Here is a 17,095-nt window from a genome sequence, read left to right as displayed (position 1 = left end):
GGCAGCCGCTGCCAATGTCTGTCCGTGGGAAGGTTCAGCACCCCCAAATCCACACAAGTTGACTTGTGGTCTTGTTGCGTGACCTTCACATACTGACACCTGGCAACTTTCGAGTTCCCTGTTTGTATCAGACAAAGTCTTAGGGAGCACAGAACAACAACATGCAAATTTCTGTGCAAGTCTCATAAAATTATTTACATCCCATGTTGCTTTATGAGTAAAATGGGTCTTCTGACAAAAAGGTCTGCCTGTTGTCTGACAGTTTGGCTCACAGCATCAACAAAGTTGCATTTTTCTTACAGATCCACTTCTTTAAAGTCTGGCAGTTATCTACTTGGATCATGTTTTTTCTTCTGTAAACAGCACAGTTCTTGTCAGTGTCTATTGTATTTGTAGCTCTCCTGGTGAGAAAACAAAAGAATGTAATGAGTTGTCATCTTTAAATTCAGTACTGGATAATAATATTGATTATATCCTGAGTGAGGGGTTTGGGTGACGCCCATTGGTTAATCCACTGAAGCACAGTTCCTCAACAGCCATGCATAGGTGGGATGGGCATCCACAAGAGAGACTGCTGGCTGCTGAGGTACAGATGCTTATGAACGTTAATGTAAGAAGGATGAGAAAACCTCCACACGCAGCCACGATGCTGAACTGTAATGGTAAGAGGGAGGGGAAGGACCCTTCAGCTGCACAGATCCCAGCACCCACGCTGTGTGACAGGTGTCTCATTCAACAGAGGTGGTATACATGGTTTCTACGCTGAGAGAGTTTGTTGGCAGTGATATCAGTGCGAGAAGTGTGTATTAATGTCCCTCTGCATTAATACATTCACGGACTGTGACTGTGGTTGGTCTTGCAGTCAGAAAACAAATCTGTTTCCAACGGTGTCCAGCAGGAACCAGTTAACCTGGAATTGGCTGTGAAATAGACCCTGAATAGGTGCTTGAGGCTGTAGGACTAGATCTGTGCTTTAGGAAATTAGCTTGGATTCAGAGTTTTATTTACATGAGGTATACCACACCTTAGCTTTTGCCAAAGGCACCCTCCTCCCACAAATCATCACCTGTTTTCGTTTACTCTGGGATCTTCATCTGAACTCCATTGTTTCTTTATGTCTTGATGATTCGACCCAATCCAGATATATTTGGTATCTTTCTCTTTATTGTCTATGAACTCCTGTGGAACAAGCAGAAGCGTGTTACCCAACAGCAGACCTTTTCTGCTGTGCTCAGGTCACTGTCCCATCTCATGCACAGCTTTTCAGGTAGTCCCTCACAAGGGGAGGAAGGGCAGGGATCCAGCCATGGCAAAGCAGCCCATTACAACGGCCCATATGCATGTGACCAGTCACAGAGTTTCGATTCAGGCTGGTGCTCAGGCTGACTGCTTCCTGTCAGCTGTCAAAAAAAACCTCAGTGATGCTTCTCACCCTAATGAGCCAAGTTGCAAAGCCTGGTCTTTAAGGTAAAAGACCTGTTCCTCAGGGAATGATAAGCCATTCGGCAATACATTGTTATTCATTTCCCCAAAGGAATATGAAAAGGAGGTTGTTTGAATTTCCATTAAGTGGTTGAATCAGACCTCTTCCCAGAGACAAGTAATGGAAATGGGTGGGAAGTTCCCAGCATTTCCTCCTCCCAGTTAAAACTGCTCTGGCTTCCACACTTGCATCTCTTGTGCTGCTTCTCTTCAGCTCTGCTCTGTTGACCCTCTCCAAAACAAGCTCCTGTCTGTTTAGTCAGATGCTCTGCACTTCATGGGGCTCTTGCTTGCCTGCATGTACACCTGACATCTCAACCATGTTCGCTTGGACTTGATGAGGCTCTTGCTTGCCAGCATGTACACCTGACATCTCAACCATGTTCGCTTGGTGAAATGTTTGGCTAAGAGAGATGCCTGTTGCACAATTTTAGGGCTGCTCTAAGACTCACCATCTCAATTTCATCTTCAATGACAAGAAGCTGGGATTTCCTGGCCAGACATTTTCTCTGGCTGTCACTCCAGCTTACAGCCTCCTCAGAGAAGTAGTAACATCTCCCCCTGTGTAGCTGCCACCCTGGAGGACACAGCTCACATGTTGTGCCTGTGGGTGGAGAGAGGGACCATTAGCTCATGCTGTGACTTGTTCCAGTTGCCTTGTAGCATTTTATGTTCATCTGCCTGGCTGGCTGGTCCAAAAGCAGTCAGTCCCCACTCCCAAGCATCTGTTCGCTGGGTGTGGAGAGAGGTTTGAAGGCTCCAGTGCCACCCCTCTGCTCAGCTTCCCAGTCCCTTGCCATGGTGCTATGCACTTCTGCACTCCCACTGCACGTCATCAGGCTTTCCACCTCCCTGTGCACCTGACCGGTGGAGAGCACTGGAAGGACCTAGAGGATTGCAAAGACACTTCTCCTCCCACATGCAGCCCTTGTGAGGAGACACCATGCGATGTGACGTGATGTGGCGTGTGTAGATTTGACACATGATGTGACTGGAAAGCACAGCTACCTAAATGACATTCCAACTATGTCCATGGAGCTGGAGAAGGAACTGTGTTAAATAAGGGGAACACTGCTGTTCTCAGGTCTACTTCCCATTTCACTCAGAGTGTCTGGAAGGAATGTCCCCCACATTTTCTGTCTTGGTTTCCTCTAATGTTTCAAAGTAACATCATTACAGTCAATCCTTAGAAAAGCATTAATATTTGCCAACAAATAAGAGATCCACAATAAAAAGACCAGGAAGGTGTTCCCCTGCCTGATCCTTGCAAAAGGACAGGAAAGCTAAATTCCCTCCCACTCTTTGTGAACAATTATTATCTGGAAAGTGTTCTCCAGGACAAGGGGAGGATCTACGATATATGACATTTCTGACAGCAGCTCCTGGCAGAAAGAAATGCAAAGAAAGTACTGGAAACTATTTATGCCTGGCATCACTTCTGTGCAGGAACACCATGATCCCTGGGTAGTACCAGTGATTTCCCATAAATTGCAGGGTGTCATAGAAATGGGAACAGAGACAACAGAAGCATGCACACAACACGTCCTCTATGCTGTGAAAGGACTAACTTTCCTCACCTTGTCCATCTTCACACAGTTCCTCCATGAGCCATTTCAGGAGCATCGTTGAGACAGTTTTCTCTGAAGAAATGTAATCACCAGTGCTATTTAGACCATACTGGGTCAAACTTTCTGATTTTCCTTCTCTGCCCTTCAAAACTTGAGCCAAAAAAAAAAAAAAAAGAGGTTATGGTTAACAACAGGTTCAAGGAAAGGTAGTGTTTGTATCCAGTGTTATACTGTGAATGTGAGGAGATGTGTGTGCGTGTAACATTGTGGGGGTATACACACTCAGTTATGAGCATACTCAGTGAGTGTAACTGTCTGGCAAAGGGTGTAGCTGCTGAGTAATATGGACAGTACAGAAAAAGAAAATTTGTCATTTTTGATAGTTGGATATATAAAGAATAAACAATATTTTGGTGAGATTTTAGGGAAGGTTGGAAGGTACATGTTTTTTCTGAAGTTTTTCAAGACTGTTTTCTCTTAGGAAATGAATATCTTCTCTGGAAGAGTTCTTGTATAACTGCAACGTGCTGTGGATTATGATATTACTTGCACCAGGGAAGTCTGATTAAATGAAATGATCTGAAGTCTGATTTTTATTTTATTTGTTCAAACCTACAAAGTAATTAAGTGAAATGGTCTCAAAGTAGCATCATGGATGCAACTTTTAACTTGTAAGTCAGGAAGGCCAAATGTTTTGATTGTCATAATGATTTGAAATCTGCCTCTACAGCCTTTCAGCATCGCTGATGACAAGGTAGAGTGTAGCAACTCCCCTTCATCTGCACTGTATGTGTTAAATGACAGGTAGCAAACGTTCCCTTTGGAACGCTACATTTATTTTCCTGTATTTGGGTATAACTTGACACCTTTAATGTGACACTAAGGGAATTTTTCTTTTGGCATCACTCTGCTTGTGAGGTTTAACCATGTTTGCAACGAAGAGATGAAGCGGATGGTAGGATCTACTCACATTGCTTGGCTAGTATGGCAGTGACACCCAGCAGGACGAGCACAAGGGCTCCCAGGACCAGCGCCACGTAGAACCAGGGTGAGCGCCTGTGTTGGCAGCCTGGAGGGAGGCAGGAGGAAGAGCAGCTTAAGGTCTTTGCAAATTAAAATTAACACTGCCTTTATGTATGCCAGTTTCGTACATGGAAATAACAGAGAAATCACCTGCCTAAAATCAGTCTGCTGTTTGAAGTACACAGGGACGTTTTACTTATTAAAAATTTGCATCTATTTTGCATACATGAAAGGGAAATCAAAAGATCATTTTGTCAGGTAGAGCAAGTGATTTTCAATCAATCATTCCATTAAGAATTCTCTCTTTCTTCTTTGAGTTAATTTTTTCAAGCGTTGCCTCCTCCCACCTATCCACCCACACCCCACAAGACCCTGCAGAGCAATTCAGGGCAAGTATCAGGGATGGTCTGTGGTATGTTGCTCCTCTCTGGTCACGCTCTCCTGCGTTAACATGCCTGTCATGCAGCTGAATGCTAACTTACCTGAATGCACAGAAAAGGCAAAAAAATCCCATACTGACACCGTAGCACAGTGAAGTACATCTGACCAAACCTCTCCAGCTGTTTGGCATTCATCAGCTCGTGAGAGTGAAACACTCAGGAAGAGACAGGACCCAAGGAAATTTGGAGTGAAGGTGCCATTTCCACAAGACACAGAGTTGCGCCTTCGTAACTGCTGTTTTCCTGACCTTGCCTGTGTGAGATGAGCAATGGCCCTGTTCTCTGGCTGCCTGAGATGTATTTTGTAATGTTCCCTTTCAGCTCACAGAGTTCTGTGGGCCTGACCTTGCCTGGCGCATGTCCTTCAGTACAGAGAGGGTGGCAATCATCAGTGCACTAACTGCAAATAGAGAGCTGGGTATTATGCTTCTTCCAAAGCCAAATGTGTCCCTGTGACTGTTCCTGCAGAGGCACTTACAGGAGGGTTCCTAAAAAAATGTGTAATTTTACTTTCCTTCGCTAAATTTTCAATTTAGGGCACAAATGAATTTTTAAAAATTATTTTAAAATTCTCTTTCAATATTATTTTTACAAGGAAAGTGTATAGTCTGAGAACCCAGTCAAAAAAAAGTATGAAATGATAAATCCGTTCTTTATTGAGAGATTGTACATAAAGACACTTGATAACAGGTTTTACTGTTGGGTAATAGGAAAGACTAAATCTATAATTAGTAACCAACAACCAAACAAAATAGCACACTACCAGAAGCGGAAGTCTCTGATCTGCTGCTCCCTTTGGGTTTCGGCGTCACGCGCAGCTCAGCGTATGTGATCATGTTTCCTGTAAGGAGTAGGGAAATGCTGACATTTGTGGTTGTGCAAGCCATTAAGTGGAGAAACAATAAAGAATTACACAGAAGACCGAGTCTGTTTAAAAAGAGGCATGTGTTTCCAAAGCTGCTGGTTCAGCTTTTTTTTTTTTTTGAAAGAAACAACACGCAAGATGATGACTTGTCATTTCCTGCTGCTGTCAGGAAGTAACTCGAAGCCTCCTCCATAATCTTTGCTTGAACTACTTGGGTCCTGTGTGGCTGGACCAGGAGGCAGGCAGACAGACTCAAGGATGGGTAAGACCTGAGTACTATCCATAGCAAACATCCCATTTGTTGCTAAGCCATCTCAGGAGGTATCATAAGGGCTTAAGGGGCATCAGAGCCGTGACTGCTTCGTGGAGCAGGGAGACCCCAAAGGGAAAATTGCCACTCAGAGAAATGCTTCTGCGGCAAGGTGATTCTTGGGGGCATTCCTGACTTGTGAATGTTTATGCCAGGATATTATGTGATGCCTGTAATAGCAGAGGAATGGACCTGATGGTTGAAGACATCCCTTTCCAGATGCACATTGCCAAAACAAAACAAAAAAGCCATTAAAATAGCAAGGTGTGACTTAGATGCACATGGATTCTTTCTGAACACATTTTCAGTTTTGTTTTAACTGGGTATTTTGTAGACCTACTGTCTCGTTTTATGGAAGATATTTGGACCTTTAGTAGACTGATCTTCTTTCTGTAAATGGTGAGATTTTATCAATCTGAATCAAGAATAAACTTCTGTGCTACAGCCTTAGTTTGTGATCACTGGGGCTTTTAAAAATAATAAAGCAATTTGTGTTGTATAAAATCTCACTGATCAGGGGAAAATTTGGCAGCAGAAGAGACTCTCATTAGGCTAAAATGAGGTAGCATTTGATATGAGAATTGCTGAAGAGTGGAGAGGTTTTACAGTAAGAAAAATACCGAGGACCTGACTGGCAAATCAGGTTTATTCATACGCGTAAGATGTTCTATGCTTTAGAGAACCTGACCTAATACACTTTGCTGTTTGCTTTATTACAATTTATTAGTTCAATGAACTACAGAAAATTTGTAAATTATATTTAACTGTATAGATAAGTAACTGTTCTCAAAAAGAAGTGCTCATAAAAGTTTTTCTTCTTAGAATGTAAATATTTTTCAAAGAAGAACAGTCACGACTTTTAAACTTTTAAATGTACTAGGCTTATAAACGGAGACACTTCTTCTAAAATAGGTACCTTAGAAAATCTGCTAATATTACTAAATATTTTCTCTCTCAAATAAAGATCCATTCCTTTAAAGAATACCTCTCAGACTGTATGAAAAAACCCTATCATCCATGCAAATTGAGTATTTTAAAAAAGGACTCCTTCCATTACAGTGTGTACTGGAGCATAATCATTTGAATGTGAAGTCCTCAGAAGTCAGCAAGTGGTTTTAAAATACCACGTAACCTTAATTTTGCCAGATGCTTACACACCCTTACCTAGTTTAGCAACAAGAAGCCCTGGTACTAGGTGGAGATCTTTGTCACTTACTAAAACTGAAATTTCACTTCATTTCTATATGCAAATTGTCAAGTGCAGAAAGACATGTCCCTTTACTGGAAGCTTCTGCTTGGTGAATGTGCAGATAGGGAGTGCTTCTGGCAGGGCAATCACTCCAAAGAGTCAGGCTTTACAGCCATCGGGCTCTTGTGATCAACTGGACACCAGGCTGAGTGTGAGCCCACGGTGCGCCCTCACCGTCACAGCTCGTGCAAGCTGCCAGTGGGGCTGCGTTAGGAGAGCCCTGGCCTGCAAAGCAGGGGAAGTTTCTGTGCTGCTTCACTTGCTGCTGCTGAGGCCACACCTGGAACATTGTGTCCAGATGTGGACCACCAGGTTTGGCGGGGACTGGGGGAAGCTGGAGAGGGTCCAGCAGAGAGTGGATAAGAAGATCATAAGGACCTGGAGGGGCCGAGGAGGCTAAGGAGAGGAACAAGAAGTTAAGGGGCAAACTAATAGCAGCCTACAACTACTTGTAGGCTAGTTCGATGATGGAGTTGAACTCTTCTTGGTTTGTTTTTCTGCTAGAGGAAAGGTCTCATATGTAGTCATTTAAGAACCGTAATCAGGTGACTCTCAAACTGTTCTTGAGTAAACTAGGAAGTGAAAACTGTCTGAGTCTTTCATTAGAGAAGGGATTTCCAGGATGTGTTTATCCTTGCTTGCATTTTGGAACACTTTTCTGCTTTGGAACATCTGTTTTGAAGCACATGCACCATAATAGCACCTGCTAGCCCACCAAAGATAGTACCACCTGCTAACTCCTCATCAACATGCCCTGCTAGAGCATCCAAGAATCACCTCATCCTTGTAATTCAGAGCCTGGTGTTGACTTTCCAGTTGGAATAGGATCACAAAAAATCCATTTCAATCACTTCTGGGTGCAGCCTCCCAAACTCACAGCTGCAGTAATTTTTTATTGCTACATTGTGTTAAACATTATTTAACACAGTTTGTCCAGTCTATCAAGTTTATCCCAATAGTTTTCAATGACTGAGCTTTCCTTATCATTAGACTGCAAACTTATACATTCTTTGCAACTGTGCAGACAGTGATTTTTATATCTTTTTCTGTATCCTCATAAAATACATTGAATAGACTTTGAGATAAGAACAGTATTTGGGAGAACTCCAAGCAACTCTGCATAACTTGACCAAACTAAATCCTGTTCTCACGGATAAAGAAAAGCTAAAAACAAAAGAGGTGGGCATTGGATCTGTAAAGGGACTTCCACTCTCAAATTCAAATTTTACATATTTAAAACACCTACTCAACTACTACAGAGCCTTGGCAGAAGTTGAGCTCCTTGCATGTTTATCTTTCATGTGCACCAAATCCTGACAGCAGCTATACTTTAGCAGGGCAAATTAGCTATGTCCCTTCCCCCCCCTCCCCCGCCCCGTGTTTTTTTTTAGTATCTAGTCCAGTAAATTGCATCTAAAGGTCTGAAACTTGCACAAAATGCAGACAGGAGGAGGTGGGCATGTTCCACTTTCCCATAGCCTAGTGATCTGAAGTCTTGCCTAAAGTCTGGGAATCTGCCACTTCGAGCATTCATCTGCTGAATTTGCAGTGGTGATTAAACCCAGCTCTCCCTCCTCTGTGGTGATAGTTTTAACCATGCAGTACTTTCCCTCATGCCTATCCACTTCTTTTTCTGCAGGATAGTCAGACATCCCTGGCCAAGAGCAAGACCAGCATAAAATCTGGCAAAGGGAGGAATGTAGGTATCCTCCAGTGGACATTTCAGTGTGTCACAGGGTCAGGATAGTGCCAAAGGAAGAGCTTGTGGTGCTTGCCACAGAGAGTCCCATCACCTTAGAGCTGAGACCCTCACTTTGAGAATCAGCTTAGAATTCCTGCTCCAAACTGCAGGAAGCATTGAAACCTCTTCATGCAGGGTGTGACAGCGAATGGGACTTGGCGTAAGTGTGTTTGGTATGCAGAAGTTGTCCTGCCTGAAGCAGCCTTGAGCCCAGTCCACATAGGAGAGTGCTCCTTCTGGCTTGCAGGGAAGGATCTAACTCCCAGAAACAGCTGACTGAGCATCACCTTGTGCCGTTGCTCTATGCTATTAGCCACTTTGGGCAGTTCCTAGATCACCATGCTAGGATCCCAGACTCTCCTCCATTAGCTGTAAAGAAATGCAGGGCATCTCAGTGAGGGTCAGCTATGAAGTGGGGAACCTTCACACTAATCATTTCTATACTTAGACTGAGCTTAACTCTGTTTCATGAACATTGCTCAACATACTCGTCACATTTCAGGATTTTTTCCTGAATTTCTTACCAAGTTTTTAAAAATTACAGAACTACTTGTGTGGAAAAATTGCATTTTCTCCCATTCTTCCTATGGTAAAAGTGACTCTTTTCTTTTTGAAGAATTTTGTGTAATAAAAGCACACTCACCAGCTGGGTGAGTATGTATGAATTTCGATCAAAGCATTAAAGCTTCAAGGAAGGAACAAGAAACTGAAATTGGTCATATGAATTTTTAAAGCATGATGATATGACTGAAGTTCTTGTCTATTTTAATAGCAATAAAACCCATGTTAGTATATGTTAATGATAAAGACAGAGAAATAATTGTCATCAGGGAGATATTTCTAGCATGTTCTGTACTGATATGAGGTCCAATATTGCTTAATACTATTTGGTGCTTTTTCTGTTTGTGTCAAAGTAACTAGAAAAATAATTCCTAATAAAATTTGAAAATAACAGAAAGGTTAACAAAACAGTAAGTAAAGACAGGCATAATGACAGCCCTGTAAGTTCAAGCCCAGTCAAACAAAATTTGTTTGAGTATAACCAGGCATAAGGATGGGGGAAGGTGACACTGGGAGTTATAAACAGTGAAGTAAAGATTAGTTAAGAGATTTTTGTCTCTGTATAACAGAGACAGCATAGCTGAGAGTTGTAGTAATAATGGGTGCATCTCTGGTGTCCGTATTTTTAAAAAGAGGTGGAAACACAGGAGAATGAACAGAAAAAGATCCACAAAAATAATGAGAGTTCTTCGGAAAATTAATTAGAGTGGAAGATTTAAAGGCAAAAGGACACTGAGAAATTACTTGATTACCGTGGCCAGTAACTTCATGTGAGAAAATATTAAGTGCTAAAATCTATTAGACCAAGGTTTAATGAGAATTATCTACATGTTAATGAGAACTTTCACTGAAAATTAAAGCCTGGCCTATTCAAATTCAAGCTTTTCCTTTAGAGATCATGATCAAGGGACATTTTTGGATGTCTTCAGATCAAGATTTGATGCCTGTCTCCCTTTGCAAATAAATTATATCACCTTAGAAAGGGGGTAAAATTCTACATGAACCCCTCTGTGCTTTGTGTTGTACAGGTTACAGTAGTACAAACAACATCCATGTACACATGAACATACAGTGTAAGGTAGTATTTTCTGTTAGATATATAATAAAGTGAACTCATTTTTTTTTTTAGATAAAGGTTTTGTAAAAATAGTAAAAAATCAGGTTTTCCGTCATTTAAGTACATGCATTCAGACCACCGTCAGCACTATTAACCTACACTGTAAGTAGAACGTCTTCTAAAAATGCTCATTACACAATGTTGTTTCCTTAAGCAACTAAATACATTAATTACTAATAAACCTTGAAAGCATGAAAATATCATCTTACTCTGACCACAAGCATTTCCTATTTGCTCATAGTGAGAAGTTGTCATTCATATTTGCTATGATCCAGAATTTTGACAAAATGCTTTCATGAATGAATTACATTTTCTCCAAGTAGCAGAAATTTTATTTCTTAAAAAAATACGGTTTACATCATTTCCTTATCCTGAATACTGACTTAATTTTGTGTCTTTTGCTACAAACATATGAAGTGATCACTGATTGATAATGTAGTTCTGGGAAAATCACTACTGGAAAATTAAAGAGGAAGAACAGGAGCGTTTTAGGAGTCATTCAGTACTTCCTTCAGTAACAGTGACTGCACTTTCAACTGCCACTAATTTTCTGATTTACTAATTAATTTACTACTCCTTTTCCATGAAGACATCATAAAATGCATTAACCTCATTTTTGGACTAGGTAGTAATTTGGTGGAGCATATTCTAACAGATTTTTGGTCATGTTGTTCATATAAAATAAAAGATTATTCTCATTATTCAAAAATTAAGAATTTTTGTTTCTCATTCTGTTACTGAAAACAGTGGGCCAGAACTGAGACACTACTCTGAAGCAATAATGACTTAAGAGTAGCTTTGCTAATTTGGATCTTACGAGGATCTCTTCCACCATTTGCAACTTTTCATGCTTCCCTTGACTTCTGCGTGCAGCATTTTATAGCATTCTTCTAGTATTATCCAGTAACAATATTTAGAATGAAAGAGAGAGAGAGAGAGAGCACGAGAGAAAACAGTGTATGGCTAAGAGCTGATTAGATGTTTTACCTGGAGATGATGTCGGAGAAGGAACGTGTGGTCTTTCCCTGGGTAGCATTGCCACGTCTGCATACGTGATATCACCTGCCATTGATGAGCAAGTCCCTCTGAGTTATGGAACGAGCTGGTTTAATACAGTGGGTTGCATCCTGTATTAGCTTTGCCTGCCTCCAGAAGTATACACACACCCTGCTATGGCTCTGAGGAAAGCTGAGAAGCACATAAAAGGAAGGAAGTTACTTCTTTCAATACAGCTTCAAAGTCTATTTTCAGCCACTGTTCAGTCTCTTCTTATGTGATCTCTGGCCCTTCAGAATACAGGAGAAAATGAAGATTAAAAACCATTCTTTTTATTAATACAAAAAATATATTTTTTTGGCCAAAACAGAGAGAAGTTTCTCAGGAATATCCAAAAGTGGACTTACACAGGTACAAAAGCTTTGCTGGTTCTCATGAGAATAACTAAAGCACTACGATCTGTGTAGTGGATGTATTATGCTTCAGTGCATGATCTTACATAGCCTATTCACCTAAAAGGAAGATAAACACGATATATATCAGTATAAGATATTTTGAGGCTAATGTAACTGCAACCACATTTAAAGCTATAAAAAAGTAACTCAAATTCTGACCTGCTCCATTTACCAATTACTATAATGCGTTAACAACTGAATTTAGATTATTCTAATGATGCATTAAATTTAACTCAAAATAAAATTAAAAATAATATGATAAATGCCTTTTAAAAGAATGTTTCAATACTTTTCTCTAACAGCAGTTGCTCTTCCTAAGTTGCTTGACCTATCTATCCCCTGCTTGACCAAACAACTCCAGAGGCAGAAAGCCTGAGTTGCCTTTAACTCCTTGTTCACGACCCAAGTGTTTGCTGCAGGATATTTTGATGACAGTGGTTCTGACTTCTATTTTGGAAAAAAAAACCCAAAAAACCAAAAGCCCCACAGATTTTAATTGAAACTTAAAGCCCTTCTAAAATCTAAAAATACATTTCAGAACACACAGACACGAAGTCCTGTGCATGCACAGTTCTAACATTTCCTGCTAAGATCTATGTTGTTGGGTTTGTGCTTTATTCCCACTTAGAAAATTCCTTTAGAGTTTGACACAGATAGGCTCTACAAACCCACACGGGTCAATTGAAAATAATGTTTCTGCTCTGTGATATAGCCTATTTTCCTTTTCTGCTACATTCAGTGGGAATTACCACACTCTAGATTAAAATTAAGAAAAGTTGTTTTTGTATTACTGATCTTTTCCTTTCCTAGTTTCAAGGTTGGTAACAGTATTAAGTGCAGAAACAAAAAAGGTTTAGGAAAAAAAATGAACCTTTGATAGTCATGGAACGGATTACTCAGAAGTGCTGCTCAGGTACAATTTATATGCAACATATCTAAGTCATTGTTGCTCTATTATCAGCCACGAAGTGATCAGTATGCCGATGTGGATACTGTTAACTTGATACTGATAAGGTTTGTTTCATGGCAACCTACATACCAGCCAAATGACTGGTCCTAATGTGAAACAAAGCATTTGTCCTCTGATTGAATCAGTTTCCATTGCTTCCCCCTGAACTTCTCACCATCCTTTACAGCAGGATATTTAGGCTCTGAAATGGAAAAAAACAAACAAAAAACCAAACAAAAAACCCAATCCCAAACCAAACTCCACTTTTCTTATTTGGGTCTTTCTTTGAACTTTAGTCCATAAAAGAGAGCTAGAAGGCCAAATGGGTAGCTTGAACTCTCATTCTCTCTTTCCATCACTGCATATGCACCCAAGCAGTCTTTTCTTACATCAATCCCTCCTAAATGATTCAAAACCATCAAGATGTAATCATGTACAGTCGGTGTAAGCGTGGGTCTTTTTGAGCTGGTGGAAAAAAACAATCTTTCTATTTTAAGGGAACATGTTTCTCCTCTCCTCTCCTCTCCTCTCCTCTCCTCTCCTCTCCTCTCCTCTCCTCTCCTCTCCTCTCCTCTCCTCTCCTCTCCAAAACACATTTTCAGACACAAGAGCAATCTCAGTCAGTGTGCAGCGCAGACCAGGCAATTACATCTTTTGTGACCTAGCAGATCCTCACTTGCCTGAAGAAAATCACAAATGCACATAGTTATTTTCCAGAGCAAACTTACAAAGTAGCCATAAGCAGTTCTCATTTTGCATTTGAAGTCTACATGCTGGGCTCACTGTTAGGACTGATAATGAAAAGGAAGATGAATTTTAGTTTCCAGAAGGAACAGGGGAGTAGAAGCCTTTGCAAGGCATTTTTCTTGAATTCTGTCTATCCTACTGGAAAACTATGATTTTTTTCTTTCTTTTAAAATGGATATTGCACTGCTACAGAAAAGTATTTGTGCTGGTTTTGGCTGGGGTAGAGTCAATTTTCTTCAAAGTAGCTTGTATGGGGCAGTGTTTTGAATTTGGGCTGGAAACAGTGTTGATAACACAGGGATGTTTAGTTACTGCTGAGCAGTACTGTCACAGAGTCAAGGCCTTTTCTGCTTCTCACACCACCCCACCAGCGAGGAGGCTGGGGGTGCACAAGAAGTTGGGAGGGGACACAGCTGGGACAGCTAACCCCAACTGACCAAAGGGATATTCCATACCATATAATGTCATGCTCAGCATATAAAGCTGGGGGAAGAAGAAGGAAGGAGGGGGCGGGGGGGCGTTCAGAGTGATGGTTTTTTGTCTTCCCAAGTAACCATTGCGTGTGATGGAGCCCTGCTGTCCTGGAGATGGCTGAACACCTGCCTGCCGATGGGAAGTGGTGAATGAATTCCGTGTTTTGCTTTGCTTGTGCAGGGACTTTTGCTTTACTTATTAAACTGCTTTTGTCTCAACCCACGAGTTTTCTCACTTTTACTGTTATGATTCTCCCCCATCCCACTGCGGGAGAGCAAGCAAGTGGCTATGTCGTACTTGGTTGCTGGCTGGGGTTAAATGGTGACAGTATTTTCTTTAGTGTTAATAATTTTAGCTGTGTAAGTATTTTCATTATTTTCTTTGCTTTCATTTTAAATTCTAGCTTTATTTATGAGTACCCAGATGTGGGTCACCAAGTCCAACCCACTGATTTCTCAGTGCCAACAGCACTTTCAGAATAAAAAAATCCTGGCTGTTGTAGGAAAAGGCCATTGTAGAACCAAGAGATATTTGCTAGCAAAATGACGCACTGCTCATAAAGATGATGGAAAGCCCCCTCTTTCCTGCCCATGTGTCTGGGGGTGGCCAGTCCACTCCAATCAAAGAGTCAGGTCTCCAGGGCTAAGTAGCATTGCCAGCCTGCATATCGCAGGATCATGGAGTCATGTGGGAGGAAGGGACCTCCAGAGACCTCTAGTCCAACCCCTGCTCAAAGCACGGTTGATTCCACAGCTGGATCAGGTTGCTCAGGGTTTTGTCCAGGCAGGTTTTAGAAATCTCCATGGACAGAGATCCCATGGCCCCTTTGGGCACCTGTTCCAGCACTGCACCACTCTCACAAAGGAAGAAATTTTTTCCTTCTTCCTGGTCACAATCTCTGGGCTTCAACTTCTACCCATTGCTTCTTGTCCTTTCACTGTGCCCCTTTGAGAAGAGACTGCCTCTGTCTTCTCCGTAACCCTCTTCTAGGTTATCTAACTGAATACTGCAGACAAGCTAACAGGCTAATGCTACATTTTATAAAGCGAGCCTCTTTCACTATGTGCCATGTGTCTTAAAATAAATTGCTGGTATTTCTTGTAAATTCCACTGAACAGAGTTCTTCTGTTTTGTTTAGACAGTGTCATAGCTGCACTTTTATCATATGAATATCTTCAGAATCTGAACACATCTTTTGCTTGTGACAGCGCGCTTCTGTCTGCTGGTGTGTTTTGCAGAATAAATGCTTCAGAAGCAGAGCCTGGTTCAACGCAGTCGTTCTTCCACTGTCGTCTTTTCACATCTAATCATTCAGATGTCATAGTCTTTTTGGTCTGTTACTCCTGGGGGAAAAAGTTGCTCAAATATCAAAATGCTTCTTCACAAGCTGTAATCTGGGTTGTGCATCCATGTGGCCTAACTTCCCCCAGGATCCACCATCACCTCGTGTCTTTGACTTCACCAGGTAGAGCCTTGCCTCACCCTCTTCTTTCCTCCCAGCCACCTGATTAATATGCCTAGCTTACCGATGCAAATGCTGGTGAGGCCAGTAAAAGAGCAGGGCTTGCTGTGCATTAGTCAGCCACATGTCGGGGAGAGGGGGGGAGAGATTTGTTAGCCTTGAGTTTTCAGACTGTTTGCCAGAGCAAGGAGATATCTGGCAGAGCAGCATCTGCTGCCTCAGGGAAAGGTGGTGGGGGTTGTTGCCTAGGATTCCTCTGCACATCATTTAGAGTTTGGCAATCTGGAGCTTCAGTGGTTCTGTTGAGATAGGCAAATGAATGCAAGCTCACGTTCTTCCCCATCTTGACCCATTCCCAATTGCATATGGACACCTTCTCCACTTCTAACAGTCATGCCTGAGTAACGTTGCTTAGTAATGTTCTGGTGTTAGCACAGTTACCAGTTCCAGTCATGCACAGAGTAAATGTGATAACAACTGCAGATGACATCCCTTCTGTGGGTGTGACAGTGTGTCCTTCATTGCGTGCAAAGGCAAAAGCAGGCTGAAAACAGCAACGTGGGCTGCAAAGTAGAATTCATCACCTTCTACCACAGAACAGGCAGCCCAGCCCAGGGCTCCAGCTGCCTCATGGTGCACATTTTGAAGAACTTGAACTGCTGCTCTGACAACAAAATGGGCCTTTCCACTTCCCGAAGGCTGAGCTGCAACACTGAGACTTCCAGGCTAAACTGAGTGAATTCCATGAGTACATCCCAGTTTGGGTTTCAGTTCTAAACCCTGTGTCACAGCAGAGCCTGCATGTACAATGCGGTGCAAGAGTGGCACCCAGAAGACATGATCAGAGTTAGGACTACAAGCAAAGACACTTCCTGCCATAAAGGAAAGTCTGTGCATCGTTATGCCACGCTGCAGCAAAAAAGATGTCATCTAAACAGAGCAAACCCATTAATTACCAAGAAAAAGGGAAAGAGAAAAAAAAAGGAAAAAGACGTCAGTGAACCAGCAGAGCCTGCAGATTGCAAGCTGAATATTTCCATGACAGTAGCTCCATGTTCAGCAGGTGGGACTTGGAGTAGGTGGGAAGCAAACAGGGTTAGAAGCCTATGAGATGGGTTTCTTTCCTACACAGGGTTTTGTGGGTTTTGGGGCATGTCAACTCTCTTTAAACTTCAGGTTCATTCCCAAAGAAGTTGTTGTGCAAATTATTTATCCTGAGTGCCATGTATTCCTTTGGATGTATTTTTCAATGCTAAGCAGTGGTGGGGTGAATATGTGGCTGGGAGAATATGCTCAGTCTTCTGAGCAGTTTTGTGATGGCCTGTCAGGAAAGAGCTAGTGAACACCCCTTCCAGTACACTGCCATATTGTCTTCTCCTTTCCTGCACTCTCACGTAACGGAGATAGTTTTCCTTCAAAGCATTGAAGCATTGCTGGAACCCCTTCCATAGGTAGCATGTGCTTGGTGATGTTGTAAGGTATGTTCTGTTCTGCTGGAACCCCCATATCTGTGACATGGAGAATGGCTGGTGGCAAAACAATGTGGTGTATCTCTCTGCAGACCATACGTCTACACAGCAGCATCTAGTGCTTTGAAAAACAGAGAATGTCTCTGCAAGATGAGACATAGAAGAGGTGCTGGTACAGTTGCAGATC

The 17,095-nt window shown here is 41.9% G+C and overlaps 1 protein-coding gene across 1 annotated transcript; it reads right to left on the bottom strand.

Moving 5' to 3' along the window:
• Positions 1 to 268: 268 nt before the first annotated feature.
• On the bottom strand, positions 269 to 11,425 carry LOC137664259 (killer cell lectin-like receptor subfamily F member 1). Its single transcript, XM_068402133.1, has 7 exons — positions 11,344 to 11,425; positions 5,277 to 5,354; positions 4,021 to 4,119; positions 3,060 to 3,200; positions 1,935 to 2,086; positions 1,067 to 1,179; positions 269 to 401 (listed from the first exon to the last, which is right to left on the bottom strand). Exons 1-7 carry the CDS (start codon positions 11,423 to 11,425, stop codon positions 269 to 271), a joined length of 798 nt encoding a protein of 265 aa, XP_068258234.1.
• Between the last annotated feature and the right edge of the window lie 5,670 nt (positions 11,426 to 17,095).

Source organism: Nyctibius grandis, chromosome 5, assembly GCF_013368605.1.
Source record: "Nyctibius grandis isolate bNycGra1 chromosome 5, bNycGra1.pri, whole genome shotgun sequence".
Classification (NCBI taxonomy): domain Eukaryota; kingdom Metazoa; phylum Chordata; class Aves; order Nyctibiiformes; family Nyctibiidae; genus Nyctibius; species Nyctibius grandis.
This window is presented reverse-complemented; position numbering and strand designations above follow the sequence as displayed.

Bases quoted from the DNA above. Each gene is read 5' to 3' on its own strand.
- LOC137664259 (XM_068402133.1), bottom strand. From the start codon at position 11,425: ATGGCAGGTGATATCACGTATGCAGACGTGGCAATGCTACCCAGGGAA. The intron at 3,201-4,020 runs GTGAGTAGATCC...TTTTGGCTCAAG, and splicing joins TGCCATACTAGCCAAGCAAT to TTTTGAAGGGCAGAGAAGGA. The intron at 2,087-3,059 runs GTGAGGAAAGTT...CTCCACCCACAG, and splicing joins ACTGTGTGAAGATGGACAAG to GCACAACATGTGAGCTGTGT.